Source organism: Adelges cooleyi, unplaced genomic scaffold, assembly GCF_023614345.1.
Source record: "Adelges cooleyi isolate 19-005CV unplaced genomic scaffold, UGA_ACOO_1.1 ACOO_flye_CR_arks_rails_tigmint_CR_PRNA_8, whole genome shotgun sequence".
Taxonomy (NCBI): domain Eukaryota; kingdom Metazoa; phylum Arthropoda; class Insecta; order Hemiptera; family Adelgidae; genus Adelges; species Adelges cooleyi.
Genome location: NW_026096513.1, coordinates 4,366,361 through 4,384,502, shown reverse-complemented (window position 1 = coordinate 4,384,502; position 18,142 = coordinate 4,366,361). Strand labels below are relative to the sequence as shown.

The 18,142-nt window shown below is 33.9% G+C and overlaps 2 protein-coding genes across 2 annotated transcripts; one reads left to right on the top strand and one right to left on the bottom strand.

The window, feature by feature from the left end:
- The first annotated feature begins 1,088 nt into the window (after positions 1–1,088).
- On the top strand, positions 1,089–6,784 carry LOC126845932 (calcium and integrin-binding family member 3). Its single transcript, XM_050584974.1, has 5 exons — positions 1,089–1,167; positions 3,551–3,585; positions 4,978–5,095; positions 5,418–5,565; positions 5,690–6,784. Exons 1-5 carry the CDS (start codon positions 1,117–1,119, stop codon positions 5,905–5,907), a joined length of 570 nt encoding a protein of 189 aa, XP_050440931.1. The 5' UTR covers positions 1,089–1,116; the 3' UTR covers positions 5,908–6,784.
- Positions 6,226–18,074, bottom strand: LOC126845931 (chondroitin sulfate proteoglycan 4). Its single transcript, XM_050584973.1, has 19 exons — positions 17,624–18,074; positions 17,208–17,514; positions 16,816–17,127; positions 16,415–16,742; positions 16,029–16,343; positions 15,687–15,950; positions 15,384–15,581; positions 14,892–15,116; positions 14,645–14,827; positions 14,212–14,364; positions 13,884–14,116; positions 12,995–13,484; positions 12,660–12,905; positions 12,333–12,592; positions 11,701–12,262; positions 11,389–11,637; positions 11,094–11,289; positions 10,434–10,999; positions 6,226–9,924 (listed from the first exon to the last, which is right to left on the bottom strand). Exons 1-19 carry the CDS (start codon positions 17,712–17,714, stop codon positions 8,014–8,016), a joined length of 7,089 nt encoding a protein of 2,362 aa, XP_050440930.1. The 5' UTR covers positions 17,715–18,074; the 3' UTR covers positions 6,226–8,013.
- Positions 18,075–18,142: the final 68 nt, after the last annotated feature.

The window sequence follows — 18,142 nt, the reverse complement described above, 5'->3', positions numbered from 1 at the left end:
TTCTTAATTTTGAAATTATATTTGAGAGCTTATTATAAACATGTTTTTTTTACCATTGTAACATTAAACAGGGTTTGTTAAATGAAATATTTAAAAACAAAATTTAAAGGGTTTAAAATGAATACATTGTTTAATTTTATTATTATAGTTATTTTTGACACTCATTATCTTTATAGAGTATAATATATATTATGTATATTGTTTTCTTTATTATTATTATAATTTTTTTTGTTAATTAATTTCTTGAAATATGTTATGTTACGTGTACTGATAAAACTGTAAATTAATACATAAAATATAGATACATATATATAAATATATAAATAAATGAATATAATATAATATTTTAGACAACATTTGTTAAGACATTATTTTTCAAAAATGATACCTAAAATTACCCATTTTGTTATTATATTATCTTGTTTAAAATACAAAAATCAAACTGAGCACAGTATAATATAACTCTTTTTATTATTTTAAGTGGATCGATATATTTTGTTGTGCACACATTTTATAGCATTGTTTGTTAATTTTTATCGTAACATTTATCCCAAATGAAATAAAATATTATATTCATAGTATATTACATTGTAGAAAGATTTAGCAAGGCCGTATGTGCAATAATAAAAAAATAATAATGTACACATTTTATGTAAAAATAAAAGTGGAAGATAAAGCAGAAGAATGAGAGAGAAAAAATAAAAAAATTTTATAAATAGGTTTTTTTTATTATTATATTATTTTTTGTTTTTTTTTCTTGTTTTATCATTTGTATTATATTGATTGCCAAAAGAAATAAAAAAAATATATAAATTATAAGATATGTAACAAACGTGTATAATATGTCATAATATATCATAATAATATTGTGGATGTGTTTGTTTGGAAAAAAACGTTTGTACATTGAAGAAATGACCCGACAACGGTTTTTTTCCTTTTTTTTTTTTTTATAACTGTCTGGCCAAGTTAGTTTTTTAATTTCGTTAAGTGAAACCACACCCGCTATTGTTTGTCATGTCGTGTGGCGTTTGTGTGTGTGCACAAAGGGTGGCTAAAAAAACTTCACTGGTCGACCGCCTAAAGCAATGTGTTAAATACAATATAGTGTGTACAAGTATGGGCAACAAGGTGGTCACGTTCACCGAGGCGCAACTGGAGGATTACCAGGTGACGAAACGCGATAATTATACTGTAATGTATAACATTATTGTATGTACTTAATTATTGCATGCTTAGAGGAGGGCTGTCTATTTCTATTATTGTTGCATTGCGACTTGCGAGTTTAGTTTTTTTACAAACTATTAGCTTATAGATTTATAGTTGTACCTAAAATATTCTGAATATTCTGATATCGGTTAACAGTGTGAAAGTGAATTCAATATTCGTAAACATTATACTAGGTACCTGTTTTAATGTATAAATAGTAATACAAGTTGTTCTTTTGAGTTTCAAAAAACAATTTACTTTTACACATCTACGAACCAAATAATTGTGGTTAGGTATAATATAATGTAACCGATCAGTTGCGTTTTTATTATGTGTGTAAGTAAAAAAAAAAAATGGTTATAACAAATATGGTTTTAAATTTAGCTAGGAAAATTAATTCAAAACAATTTTGATACGTTTTTCAAAAGTCAACAAAAAATTGATACTCGTCTATTAAATTATTATATATTTTTTTTGAGCTCATTTTGACAATTCTTATAGGTATTATATATTTGCCACTCAAGACCTTTTGGGCGCACAATAATTTATGTTCATACATACATTACCCATAGTACTTAGAAAATATAATAATACCTTCAAAATAAGAAATTAATTTAATTGATATAAAGAAAAAACGCATATGTTATGTGCGTACTGGGTTGTATAGAATGATTGGTTAAACGTAATTCTATATGTGGTGATATTAAGTCTGGAATTTCCCAAAGATGTCTATATTTACCAAATATATTTTACGGATTTTTAACACAAAGTATAGGTACCAATCGTTACTATCGTTTATCGACTATTGTACCGCTAATTAATTAATTTTCAAATAATTGGATGTGCATTATTGTTGTTGTTGAGCAGTTTTAGGCGATAACATAATTCATAAATACCTTTATACATTAAATATAATTTAATGGATTCTATGTGTATCTAATATTGTGAACTCACGAGAAATCAGAAATGACAATTGAACTTGTCATTGACGCATAATTTAGTAAACCTGAAGGAATTTCCCCAGAAAAACGGAATGTATGCTATTACTTTAAATATAAGATAGGGATATGGCCAGTGTACATTTATTTACTGTTTGACGCAGAGTTGATGTTAATTAAATAAAAAATACTCCTTTTAACATTATATTGTCCGTTTGACAGTATAATATATTTTATTCGCGCGAAATAATAAATAAAAAATTCAACAAGAAGCTGCTATTTTACGATCAATATTAGTCTAATTTTAATTTTAATTAAATTGTTGGCGACCAAATGTTGTAACTTGTAAGAAATCGTATCAACGTTTTATTTGTTTATGGGCGATGCCAAATGTATTATAGTTTGTCCTTCCTTTTGTACCATACATTAGAAAACTAAATATATTTTTTTAAAAGCGTTTGTTACAAACCAGACTTTTGAAGTTAAACATTTTTAATTTAAAAGAAATACGTTTCTTTACTTAGGTACTCTTAGAATTGTTTTAAAACAATCTTTTCGATGGAATAATTGTTCAATCTGTATTGATATTTTTGAACTAATAGTAATTATTAGTTATTACACTAATGTCGGCTATTGATTCAATTGTATCGTTTATAATTTAATCATTATACATTGTACATATTTAGATAATATAATGATCTAAATGTGTAAAAAATAAAAATAATTTTTTACTTAAAATCAAAAGCTAAATTCAATATAAAGAATGTGTAAAAATGGCATTAACATTTTGAATGACTGTAGTAATAAGTAAAAAATGCAAAACAAAAATTCAAAGTTGGGATTTTTTTGATACTAAATCGAATACAATAATTGTCGTCGATAATCGACTAAAATACACGACTCGACGTTTGACTTTTTTATTTGATCTTTAATGTTTTTATATTGGGCCTAGATATCTAATCGTGGCCAAAAATCGAGTTAAATTGTAAGTTACTGACTATATTTGTTCGCTTATAATATTTTCTAGAAAAAACAAACCGTGGGATTATCAATTCGGAGGGAATACACCGAATATAAAAAATGTATTCGAACAACTTGCATTATAATTAATATAGTGTTCTGTGTTACTACTTAAAAATATTTAAGTGCTGTCTAACAGCTGGTTATTATTGGATCATATTTTCAAAGGACTGCAAAAATTATGTTAAATTATGTATACTTAGCTTGGCTGGAATAACAAAACTGCTGTATTTTAAACCGTCAGCGTGTAATTCTATATTGACCCGGCAAAAAAAAATAGTACCTAGGTACCTATTCTCAAAAAAAAAAAAAAAAATTCACAATCAGAACATCATAATATCATCGTTGTATTTTGTGTACTTAATGTTTTTTTATTTCTGTTATAGGACTGCACTTTTTTTACCAGGAAGGAAATACTTAGGTAAGTAAGACGTGAACACGTGTGTGACTACTACAGACGACAGACAAGTATATTATTAATTATCACGTGTGTATATGTTATACAGTGTGTCTCAAAACGTAACATAATAATAAAAACACATCATTGTAGAAACAATACCTTCTCAGCTACACGTCTAAGCTAAAAAATGTACACATCGTGATTTTTTTACAATAATAAATCCCAGAAGCATTGACAAGCAGGCGAATCCTGGCCTAGCCTAGTCGGTAGAGGGTGTTGGCGGTTCCTTTTCACCGGTCTTATGTTTGCAGGCAAACTTCTTGATTTCAGCCGAGAATTTTAATGGTAATCATTTTGTTGGAAAATATAGTAGAATATGTTGGTAGTCATGTGTATGTATATGTCGTGATTCCACTAAATATTAACAAGCCTGTTTTCTAGCATTTTAAAATTTTAAATATTTCCAATGACTGGTAATTTCCTGCGATTATCAGAGATTACCAAAGATTTGTACACTGAATTTCAATAGTGATTTACTCTCTGATAATAGTCTACTCGAGTAGGTAGGCGTGTAGAGAAATATTTTACTATTAATCGAAGGAGAGTATCGTGTTAGACCATTTAAAATACACCGTGACCTCGTATTACCGAAAGCAATTAATTTTAAATGCAGACGGACGTTTTGAGACGATCTGTTAATCTTTACTTCCGGCCGGAACACTTGTGTACAGATCCGATACACATTGTTGACTTATCCGACTTTGACGCACAATGGCGGTGATTTGAATTGAATAATTTATAGACATAAGCTTCGAGGGCTTTTTCTGTTTGGGTTTAGCACACAATTTGTAATACTATTTTCACAGTAAATGTATAATTTTGAGCTCTAAGCCCACGTGGCTATTGATCATCACGTTGTTGTTGTATAGAAAACCGAGAAATGGGTTTTGGACATCTTCAATGGCAATCAAGTATTGCGTAAGTTGTTCTTATTCTTTGTGGGCAAAAAATAAGACTGGTATTATCGACAAGAGCTAACTTAAGCTCTTGATCAACTTAGATTCGTGTAGGCAAAATAACCGTAGAAAGGCTTTGTCTCTCTTGTCCCTGTCAAGTTACTGATTAGTCTAAACTACCGAAAATCATTACCTTTGAAAACATTCTTTCACGAGAACACTTGAATACCCTTTCAGTCTTAAGTGTGGTGCCAACTGGCATATACTGGACGTTTACATTTTTGTTTATTTTTAATGGATATAATTTGTATTTATTTTAAAACACTATATTTTAAATTAAGCCTGAAAGAGCTTACGACGACACTTTGCCCTTTAAATATGTTTGTAATTTTAATTCTCTTTCTCGGCTAGACGTCTACAATATGTTATCGATTAATTATATACTTTTTGTTTAAAGGGTGTACAAGAGGTACAGAGCCATATGTCCGGAAGTAGTGCCGAAAAAAATGACAGGCGACGAACCAGTGAACATCCAAGTGCCACAGGAACGAATCGAGCAACTTCCCGAGCTCAAGGTAAGTTTATTGATCATTTTCAAAAAAAAATGTCAGTTTTTGTACTAAAATTTTCTAAATTATCAATCAAGTCTCTTCGATAAGCTCTCCTAGTTTTTATTTTTCTAATAATGTTGAGAACCTATTTTTTTCTTGAATTAATACACGTCACGTAAAGTGCACACAAAAATGCATTTGAAGAGTCAAATACGTGCACATTTTTTTGTTTGATAATCAAAATTTAACAAGAAATGCGACTGCCACCGTTTGTGATATCTCTGCGGCTACTTATTTGGGTAGTTAAAAATGTTGTACTATACTCGTACTTGTTCCAAAAAAAAAGGAAAACCCGTTCAAACAACGCATATGTCAGGTGTTCTCCAAAGAGGGCAACGGTTCGTTGAGTTTCGAAGATTTTTTGGACTTGCTGTCGGTGTTCAGCGAACAAGCCCCGAGGCAAATCAAAGTGTTCTACGCTTTTAAAATCTACGGTAATGACATTTGTACTACATTTTGAGCCGGTCCTTGTTAATGGGACATTTACATATTTCCTCTGAAATTAAAACAATTTTTCTTTCGAGTACCTACTTGTTTTTTTTTCCTCTCCGAGCATAGATTTCGACAACGACCATCACATCGGACCGACCGACTTGGAACAAGTGTTGAAGCTGTTGACCCGAGGTCAGCTTTCGGCCGAAGAAGTGGTCCAGGTGTGCGAGAAGGTCATAGAAGAAGCCGACGTGGACGGCGACGGGAAATTGTCTTACATGGAGTTCGAGCACGTCATACTGAGGGCGCCAGATTTTTTGGGAACTTTTCACATCAGAGTTTGAAAAATTTTCCATTTCCGACTTGTGAGCGCCCGTTTCGGCAAAATTATTATTCGAACACGCTTTTGTACGATTACCTTTTTTTTTCTTTTCATACGTTTAATGACGAGGACTGGCTTTATATGATTGCCTACCCGATCACAGATGTCGGTTACGAAGGATTTATTTATTTATATAATTATTTGTCAACTGGACCACCCTCACACCTGTAACCTCTCTCTTTTTACACTGTCCCTTTTACAAATTATACATCGTAAATACACAACATGATATTTTCTGAATATTGTTTATTAGTCTATAATAAAAAAAAAATGTGTTTGTTTTTTTAAAATTATGTACACACAGTTATACAGTACAAATATTGTTAACTTAAAATTAACTGTATAAATTGAGCTTTTTCCAAACGACATGAGAAATATTGATTATACTTATAAATATTTTTACACGGCACCGAGTAAAATTACTGATGGAAATTTTTTTTTATGTAATACTAATTATTATAACTTTACATAATTTGTTTATTGGTTAGAGTTAACAACATTTTGGTTAAGTATTAAACATTTGTTTGCTTTGGATTAACTTTTGGCCAACTTTGTCTCGAGCGATACAATAATGTGGTCCCAGTGATTGTGAACAGGACCAGTGGCGGTCAAACGTCTTAAAAATCAGGTCCGCCACTGGATGAGGTAATCCGTTATGTAATTTACAAATCGCAATGAACTTTAAAACATTATGAGTAAACATTATACCACTTTAAGAAGAACGCTAGAATGCTGAGTGTTATTGTCGATAAAAACGATTGAAACAGTTACAATAAAGTGATTTTTTAAAAATATATATTCTAAAATTAATGTTAAGTACTTAAAGGCCCAAAAGCGTGGACTAGATTTTTTTTTCATACTTAATAAAACAATAATAATGGAAAATTGGTTAAGTAGTAGTTCTTAAAATATACATTAATTATAAATATTATTAATATACTAAATGCTAATATAAAATTAAGTATCGAGTTAATAAAAAAAAATTTAGTAAAATGAAAAAAAAAAACAATTGAACTAATATTTTTAAGAAAGAATGTTAAGGTAATTTTTCAAATTGTTGATTTTTTTTTACTATAACAAATATAGATAAGCCATCGCACTGAACGTTTTCTATAATCACATATAGTTTAATTCTTCCCACTTGCATTATCCAATTATGGAATATGATATGTGCACCTCTGAACACAAGATGGCTTAACTTAAATATTACAAAAAAAAAAAATCAACATTAGTATTTAAGTTATACTCTCCTTAGCATTTCTGGAACCCACCCAATGTCAAATTACTGTGTAGCTTTGGTGAATTATAACCAAATAGTTTCCACACACATACACAGTACACTCATATTCTTTTGAATGCAAAGAAAAGTTGGAAATTTGTTTTTGTACATAATAATTTCTAACAAATGATTTATGGTATTGTTGCTGTTAGCTAGTTATCTTTATTGTAATTTATGATCGCATTGGGAGTGAAAATGAAATTTAATTAAATGTGATTTTGAGTAGTAATGTAAGTATTGTTAAAAAAAAAAAATTATAATTCTGCTTATTATATATTATTTACATAAAGAAAAATTATTTAATTTTTTTTTATAAAAACAAAAGTTAAGATATAAATTATAATACTGTATAAGTACCTTGGGAAAAGTAGCTTAACTTTCTGCCTTTAATTAATGATGTAAAAATAAAAAAAACTTATACCTAATAAATTAATTTTTTTGTTGTGAAATACTCTTACAAAGTAAACAATAGCGTTACTTTTTAATACACAGACGGCACTGAATCATATAGTATTACTTAATGCATTGAATAACTTTCCTTTTTAATCATAAGTGATATGAGTAATCTGCTGTAAGCCATTTTTGTTTTCACAATGTACACAAACAGAATTTCCCAAACAATTTCTACCCCTCCCACTTTACAAGGACTGTGTGACTATTAAGTCCTCCTGGATGGTGGTGTTTATTTAAAATACACCCAGTATAACTAGTAGTACATAAATAAATACAATAGTTGTGTTAGTCGATACCAGTAAGTTACAGGCTTTGTTTTAAACACTTGTCATCGGTTCAAACCCAATATTGGTTACGCCTGAGCATGGGATTGTTCTGTTCGGTACCGTCTGCGGTACTGCTGCTGCAGTACTCTTCATCAGCAGCCCCGTATGGATACCTCATGTTGAACTCTGTCGTATCAGGTTCAACAGCTGCATGTTCAGGTGGACCCAGAGCAATGACGTTGCAACCCAGCTGTTGTTGGTGCTTAGCGGCAGTGTTGGCGGGCCTGGGCGAGGTTGTCATCAAGTCGTCGGGCGGACAAGGCAGCGGCATGGGGTTCATCTTGTCCAGTTGTTCCGCCTGTTTTTTGGAACGGCATCGGACTAGAACGACTATTACCAGCGATGCCACCATAACAGCCATGATGAAGCCTACGCAAAGCAAATAGTCGTCGCTCATGTTGGGACTGGCAATTTCTACGGCGTTGCCATCGTTGGGTTTGCGCACCATGAATGTGGTGTGCTGCTTGGTCAATGGAGTGGACGACAGCGGATGTACAGTGGTCGATGGTGGCTCGGCCACGGAAACATGGAACCTTAGCTCGCCAATAGCCGGCTGCACACCATTGGCTGTCAACAGGAACGGGAAACTGTCCTCGACCGGATCCGGAACTTTCTTGGCCACAAAGTACACTATGCCGCTGGCTATCTCGCCGTGTGTGAATTTGGTAACGTCCACCTCGCGAATCACTTGCTTATCACCGGACCGGCGGACGATCTTCTTGAGTTTGCCGTACTTAGGTTTTCTGAGGATCTTGTACTTAGGATCCGACCCTGTGGTCTTGGCCAACATTTCAGCATTCAACACTTGCACGCCCAACTGTGATTTGAGCCCAGTCAGTGGATAGAAGGCACCGGTCTTCACCAATGGTTCAACGCTTACGTTCAACCACAGGTCTCTTATTATGGGCGAGTCTTCACAATGCATTTGCGCGGACAACCGCAAGGCGTCTGCAGCCGCACTCAGGTCGGTCTGCCGGTACACAACTCGTCCTTCTTTGAGGTCTTTATGAGAAAACAGTTTTGATTTGGTGCCGTTGACGTAGACCACACCGTGTCGGGCGCCCATTGTCACGTTATAAGCCACCGAATCCTTATCGCCGTTGGTTTCCACATGGAACAGCTTCTCGTTGACAATTGTCTCGTATGTACCCTGAAGTAATGGCAGTGGCAGAGACACAGTCACATTGAGTGTGACGGGTATTACATAGATCTGAAATACTTTATATACAGGGTTGAACTGGCCGTCCCATACGCGGAAGTAGAATGACGTGGGTTTGAGTTGTCCATCATGCTTATACACCACTTCGCCGGCATCAATGTCCGCCTGAGTGAAACGTGCTGAGTTTTTGATGCCGGCTAAATACACAGTGCCATACGAAGGACCCGTGATAATGTCGTAGACGATTTGCTCTGGAGGTGTATCCGGGTCTTCAGTAAGCAATTCAGTTCTGGTCAATGTGACCGACTGGCCTTGGACTAGTTTTAAATTGGGGTACGACTGTGTGAGGAAGAATGGCTGGTCGTTGACTGGCACGATGCTCACCGGTACCGTGACGTTACACAGTGGTACTGCCGTTGGTTCAACATCCAAGAACACGGAAAACTCCAGGCTGTCGGATAGCGTGTCCGAATGGTCATGTACATATCTCACCTGGTTTCGGCGCATATGGCCCTGAGAGAACGTCCGTCGGTCACAGTCATCGTCCAGGCACACATTACCATGCTTGGGTTCGTTTGTAAGTTCAATCTTAATCGTAGGCGACCTAATGCCAATGCTGTTTACCAAGAACGTCAAAATGGCAGTCGTGTTCAGGTTGACGATTGTTGATTCACCTTCTTTGACCACCAGCTCTTTGGTTTTATCACCAATCAACAGTTCTTCAAGACCACCCGAAGAAACTGTAATTTCTACGTTAAAAGTCTAAAAAAAAAAAAAAATTACAATATATAAAAAAGTACTAAGACATAACAAGAGTTCCCATTCTTAAAACTTAAAATTGTTGTATGTGGACCCAAGGTTTTATTTTATCTACTCCCTTTGACCCTTGGATAAAATTTATCATGTAGATCATCTTCCTAATGGTACTTTACAATGCAAAAAATAAAAAAATTAACCATTTCCTTACAAAACCAGAAAAACACTAAACATTTACACACTTCTAAACTTAAAATTATGACACACTATAACTTTTTGAAAAATATTCCTAGCATCTACAGATTTAAATTGAACTGTTCATTTGAAAGTGATTATACTACTTTTAGTTATAATAATTCCTGAATATATATATCTACAATAACAAATAAATTTTGACCAAGATCATATTATGTTTTTATTTTCTGTACATGATTTATAGTTTTGCCAATATTTGATATTTTAAATATAATTTTTTTTATTTTTCAAGCTAAACATTTTTTAAAAATAAACCTTACCTGATTTACAATTGGAATTGCATATTCACAAATTACATCAAAAGTGAAAGCATCGTTTGTCGTATTGCTAGAGAAATACTTTGAGATGTGATGATACCAAATAGCCGAGTCGTTGATGTTTTTCTGAGTGAAATTTGTTATAGCCATTTGATTTGAGTCTTCAAATGAAGCGCTTTTAGATACGATGCCATATCTGGGAGCATTTCTCACCACGTAAGTCGCTAGATAATTTGGATCGTCACACTGAGCTCCTAAGTGTTCGGCGGTAATTTGTCGACCGAGCATGGGAAACACTCTTAAAGGGTTATTGAGCAGTAACTTCACTGAAGCCTGTTCGGCCATTATGTGAAATTTTGCAACACCAGTTGAATGAAGTCCATCGTTGGCTGACAGTTCTAATTCACCATCACAAAGCTCTCCAGAGTGTTGAAAATAAACAATGTTTTGATCAATTTGGGCTTGAGTAAATCTTTCAATACGCTGCGATTCAATAACCACATGACCACACCTCGATGATGTCACCACAAAAGTAAGATTCGAAACATCCGTATCTTTATCTTCAACCGCTAAAATTGGATATTTTATGAATAAATTATTGTTTTCTCTATTAAGCATTACAAATTATGTATAATGTATATATTTAAAAAAAAATCAACCTACTTAAGTTATCTGATGTTATTAGTCCTAAACCGCCTTTCCACAATTTTATACCAGTGTTTCTCATTATTGACGGTCGTTGATTGTTGACCGGATTTACTTTTACTTCAATATCAACCGGAGCACTTTCTTTATCGTCTGATACTGCTACTTTAACCGAAAAGCTATCGTCTATACTTTCAGAACCATCATGAACGTACTGAAATGGTTTTGTTTGATTTAATGTTTTATACAGAAAAAAAATCAATGCCTCTTACAAAAACTAACACAGTTAGTAAAAATATTATTTGACATTTACCATTATCTGTGATCTTGCTAGTTGTTTGGGGCTCCAAAAATCTATGGTCGGGTCAAACGTATCAGCCGTAGTTCTCACGATACGTCCATGGCTCGGTGCACTGACCAAAGAATAACGAGACACTCTATCGGTATAGTATATACTCGCAACAGGAAATGTGTCACTGCTCAATGTTACGTTTCCACCTTCAATGACATTCAACTGAGAGCTGGTCAAGTAGACGTTTTTCGGCACAATTACGAAACTAATCTGAAATTACAATTTGTTGTTAGTAACAACTATTTGCACTTAATTTGTACATTTCACACTTACAACAAGACCATACAACGAAACTACTCCGTTAGTGATGTCCACTACGAGTCTATCAGTGCTTTGATTCATAGTGGACTGCACATAATATAGATGACCACTGTTTATCAGACTCTGATTGAACGTAGTTAGATGATTATTTTCTGGACTACTAGGATCTTCTTCGTTAGACTCTTTTTCTAAATACCCATAACGTGGCTGCTCTTTGACCAAGTACATAATGTCCGAAGGCGGTACCAATTCTTGCTTTACTTCCAAGTACTGTTTAGAAATAGCGATAGTTGTTGATTCGTCCACAATTATCGGAGAGTTTTTCGTTACTATAAGTGGTTCCCAGTAATGCTGCGGTAAAAGTCTAATATCGAATTCCAATTCCCGAGACACGGTGCTACCAGCAGAGACCCTGAATAGAACTCGATCTCGAACACTCTCCACATCTCCGTTGTGACGGTAACGGACGTGGCCGGCTTCAAGTTCAGCTTGACTAAAAATAGTGGTTTTTAATGGTTCCAAATTAGTGCCCAACTCGATTTCTCCTTGGCCAGGACCTTCCACCACTTGGTAGCTAAAATTAAAATCAAAATAATTTTATAAAATTATACCTTTTAACATGTTAGTTAACAAAATCCACTCACTTGATTTTGTCGGAATGTATATTTAAGTTGGTATCGGCATAGAGATGATTTGTAGTAATAGTGGCAGCGCCACCTTGTCTCAACATTAACTGAGAATTATTTAATATTTTAATGAATGGCGGTGAAGATTCTACTTGAAGCTTAAGATCAATGGAATGTTTGCCATCATATACGCCGAGTTCCACGGCACTAACTCGGTTCTGTTTTGTTTCAGCCGAAAATTCATCACGGTAAATAAGTTTACCATTATTTACATCTTCCTATGATTGATTTATATACAAATTAATTATACCGCATTGTTGACTGTATTAACTAATGTTACTCTACCTGTGTAAACTTCATGACTGTGGTAAAAGGATTATTGACAGTGTTTAAAATCATTCCGTTTGAAATTGAGTTGATGGTGAAAATCAAAGATGCCACTGGTGTGTCAACATCTTTGTCTTGACACTGTAAATTATGGCTAGTTATAGTTCTATCGCCTCCAGTAACTACACGTAAGTTTTCTTCTGTTATACAACTCGGCGGGTTATCGTTGACCAATAGCACCGATACATTAACATAGCCTACATACTAAAAAAAAAAACCAGTTAATATTATAATTGATTACGTTTCCTGTATTACAATATAAACACGTGATTATTTTTATTGACTCGACTCACTTGGAAGTTTGCGTTTTTCGATGTGGCTAAAAATTTAAAATGATCTCTATTGTTTTCTGATCCATCATGAGAGTACGATAATGTGCCGTCGTACAAATCATCTTCAGTGAAAACAGTTACATTTTTAATTGTACTGTTGTTTATCAGTAAATGTAAATAACCATGTTCCGGGCCCGTCAATATCTCAAAACGCAATTGGTTTACACCAACACATTTAATAGATATGTGTTTATCAGTAAGCGGGGAAGAACTCCCTTCAACTACATCGAGGGGATGGATAAAAGCCGATACTGCTTGAGATAGTAGCAGACTAGGAGTGTATTCGAAAGTCAAAAGCTTAGAAACCAGAGGTTGACACCTAGGCGCACTAATTTTAATATCAAACAAATCGGAAGCCGGAGAATAGGTATCATGATGAAGCTTCAGCGTCAAAAGTCCCGATTCTATATCATTTTGTGTCCATGTTTCACCATCCACCAACGGATTATTTCTAGAATGAAAAAAAAAAATAAATTGGAAAAGGGGGAAAAAATAAATTGTAAATATTAAGTTATATTCAATTCAAATATTTTATAGAAAATAAAATAATGTGTTCATAAGTCAATGAGAGAGTTGTTAAATTTTTTGTTTTTAAGAAAACAGCGCGACCAAAGATTTTTAAACTTTTTTTTAAAAAATATAATACTGTATGTACTTTTTTTAATTTATGTGTTAAGAATAATACACTGAAAAAATCTTGAAGGGTCAATTGTCTAATTTATAATATTGTTAAAAAAACTAATATTAATATTTTCCAAAAAAAAGTGATCCTAACACAAATATAAAAAAAATCAAAATTTGCAGCTTAGCATTAAAACTAAAATACTTGCTACATTCTATTTCAACAAACCTTAAATACAACGACGCAGTATGTGAAGTTTTAACCAGTTCAAAAACTATAGAGCTAGGATGCAATAGTATTGGATGTGTTAATACTTTTATGGACTCGCTGGTGATGGCCGTTTCACTGGATGCTTTCCAATTAATTGGTCCAAATACATCTACTATCAGATGCACTTCTACAAAGTTCAACTCGAATTTGTAGGTGTCTCCCAATTTTACTTGGCCAGCCCAAACTTCAAACTAAAGTAAAGATAATATAAATATTACTTGGTCAAATAATTGTTTTTTTTTTTTTTAATTCAAAAATGTTAATAGTTTAAAATGTTGACAAGTACCTTAAAAAAATCTCGTACAGGAGAACCTTCACTATTGTGAATGTAACTAACAAGTTTTTTTTCTAACTGATGACTGTTAAATGAACTTATTTTTTCTTGAGCTTGTTCTCCATCAACTAATTTGATTGCTCCAAATTTTGGATGCTTAATAATCTAAATCGAAAATTTAAAATGTTTAAATCTATTGCATAAGAAATTCGCTCTAAACAATTTGTACGAGTATTAGATTTTAATTATTTCAATTTTTAACAAAGGCACAATTTCATGGGGCATTTAGTATACTCAACTCTGTAATTTTAAATTGATCAAATTAAACAAAATCTCTTTAAAAACAATAAATATAACAATTAAGGCTATTTGAACAGCGCTAACATTAAATTTTTTAATTTTGAGTCCTCAGAAATTGCGCCATTGGTTTTTAAGATAAAATCACCTTAAAAGTTAACTCTAAAGATGGATCGTCGCCATTTGTGATGAATGTTAAGTTTGTTGGTGTAATTACAACGGATGATCTATAAGCTAATATTGCGCCTGTATTTTGAATGTAAGTTAACGACAAACTGTAAACCAAAATTGAAACAGTTGTAATAGCACTGACTTTTTCACCATCAGACACCTAATAAAAATTATAAAATAGAATTAGATTTGAAAATAATTATTAACTTGGTATTGTTATTTACTTGAAATGTAAAACTAAAGTTCCCTGTATCATTTGATGTATGTCGATACCCAACATAGCCGTTATTCATTTGAGCAACAGAGAAAGTTTCAAGTGGTATGTTGGGATTGTCCAATGTTTCCAAATGACCACCACTAATATTTAATACAGACATAATAAGTCTTTCAGCACTAGAATCTTTATCGATTACTACTATCTTGTCCTTGTCTATGACTTTCCATGTTCCCTACAAAAATATATAATATATACTAACTTCACAAAGTTTTTTTTTTCAAACAACAAAATAAAATAACTTACAGTCACTCAGAAAAAAAACAAATTTCACACTGACAAAATGTAGCTATTGCATGCTAACTCACTAAGTATAAACTAAAAACAATAAATAAAACTCAAAGCATTAACAAAACCAAACGCGAAACAAACAAGCAATTAATATTATGTTTGTCATAATAAATTTGATTGATTAAATGTTATTATGATTATTATTATTTACTTGAGCTAAGTGTAAATTATAATCAGACGCTATCCGTACGACTGGAGTGTCATTTTCAGGCGTTATATTTACAGGTAATGCAAATCTTTGTCGTCCTTGCAAATATTCGGGTAGCAACAATCCTTCGTTGGAAACAAATTCAAGATCTAGAGTCACTAAATCTTGTGTACTTTCTGAACCGTCGTGCACATAAGAAACCTATATAACAAATATACAAAATTGATAGTTTTATTGTAAAAAAAAAAAAAAATGAACATGTATTATAATATATACAAGCAATCTTTTTATTAAAAATTGAATTACCTCATTTTTCAAAATATTTAGCATGTTAAATGTAGTAATTGCATTGCCAGTAGAGGTCTTTGAATCGATTACCAGTTTTCCATGTTTGGCGTACGGTTGAACGACGTGAAATTGAACGCCAGCTTCTCTAATCCCGTAATGGTTATAATCCATGATAAGATTTATAGATGATGTCGTTATACTTGCTGTAGATCCTTCAATCACAATTAAATTGCTTACTGTCAAGACTTCAATAGCAACTGGTAAAGGCACTTTCATCATTGCCTAAAAAAGTAGTATTAGACATTAGTTTTCATATAAAATTTGTACAAATCATTTGCGTTTTTAAAGAAGACATTTTACTTTGTGAGTTTGAATAAATTCGGGACGAACACATTGTGGATCATTATGATCTTCACATCCAGTACATTTGAACGAATTTATTCCGACTGGCGAACAACCAACATCGGGCGAATGAACACAAGGTTTTTCTGTGCATGGATATGACCAGACACATCGAGAAATAAGCTTAGAAGTATCAAGAGCGTCGGGCAGACCGAGCGCCCGACCGTCACTTGAAATCCCACGGATACATCCTTTAAAACTGTTGCTTGCTGATAACATGCCAGACGTTAAAGCTCCACTTCTCATATTAACTTCTAGACCACCGACGTAGAGCTAAAAATTTAAAAGGAAAGTAGTAATTTTGTTTTTACAAATTTTTTCTACTCCACAATAACTAAACTTACAACAGTGGAAAGATCTAAATGTTTTGAAGGCAGAGCTGAATTATTGAATGCTAATCTGTATCTATGCTTAGGCGCATCAATAGTAACATCAAGTCCGCCAGCCTCCATTGCTACATTTATAGAATGCCAGACTCCGTCGTTAATAGCAGCATCCGACAATAATTCAGTTACGCCCGAACCCCAATTTTGAGCAACACGTATTTTTCCATTTACTAGTTCTACGCCAACAAAATCCACATTTCCACTATGTCTACCCAAAGTAGAACTCTTCTTAGAATTGTAGAGAACTAAACCAGTTTCTGATATAGTTTTAATAGAAAACTGCCATCTTTAATTCAAACATAAAATTAAATTAATTGTTAAGCAAAATTCTTAATTAACCTCACAAAACAATCACATACTTCACATTGGTCCGAGATGTTAATACACTAGGTATAGCCATATAAGCACCGTCTTCTAGAAACGATATACTCGATTCTCTAGGTGCGTCAAATTCATTCACACAGCCCCACGATATTGAGTGAGCATCTGCTCTACCCGTTCTCCAACGTGCTCTGCTCAGAACGTCTGGCACTGCGTTATAGCGAACATCTCGCAAACAACCGCGTAAGCCATTTGTGTGACCCAAAAATAATTCTGAAAAATCACCTTGCCCTCCGATGTATAAGCCACCATACATGTTCAATTCATAGAATCCAATTGGCAATTTCTCTCTAATCCAAACAAAACATTATTATAAAAAAAAAAACTTTTTAAAAATATTTTTATTTTTTTTATAAAATTTGTAACGTACCTGACAACGTGAATTTTATCGACAGCCAAATTAAGATCACCTTCCTTGCGCGATATATTCACTGAATGCCAGTTGAGATCATCGAGACGTAGTCCTCTCGGCGACGATATTTCCGATTCGCCAGCTCCGAGGTTGATTTTCACTTTGAGGCGGCCCGCCTCCAATAACACGAAACAATAGTCCGTTTTGCCGGCGGCCAAAAACAAGAAAGCGTCCAAGTGTTTGGTGCGGAACGCAAAACTGATCTCCGTCGTGCTCTTGGCGTCTTGATACGGTACATTGACATGGCTGGATCCGTAAAAGGACGCTGTAGGAAAACAACAACGTTTTATTGTTGTCATTACGATTGGGACGGAAAATAACTGTAGGCTATCGGATAAGTAGGTATGAGTTATAGCCTGGCACGGGGTACTTACCGATTTCGGATGAACAACAGTGCAATAGGGCACACAGGCCGATCAGCGTCAAGTGACTGAAACGATAGTTTATCGACGGCGGCATCGGCATTTCAATGGAATCATTAATAACAACAAAGTGATTTTTTTACTTAATACATTTTTGGAGGAAACCCGCCGATGACGCGAGACGACTACTACGATCGGCGCCGCAGATGGCACGAGTTAAAAATACACCTTGAACGCCCATAACGCACTTACTCACCCCTCGTTATTCATTCACAGTTTCTCGCTTTAGACTAATTAATAATTTGTCTAAATTTAGCCCCCGCTTTTCTTCTTATCATCGCACTGTGAGTGTACACTAGCGTCCGCGAGTCGCCACTCGCCACCGCTCTCAGTGCTGACTACCACCCACCACTTCCTCCACAAAAAAAACAAATTGCCGATAGGTGTGAAGGGAACTGGGAAGGAATGGGTAAACTGCAGTCTCGGCGCACGCCCCTCGCTACCCCGCCTAACAGTTATCGTTTGGCCGTC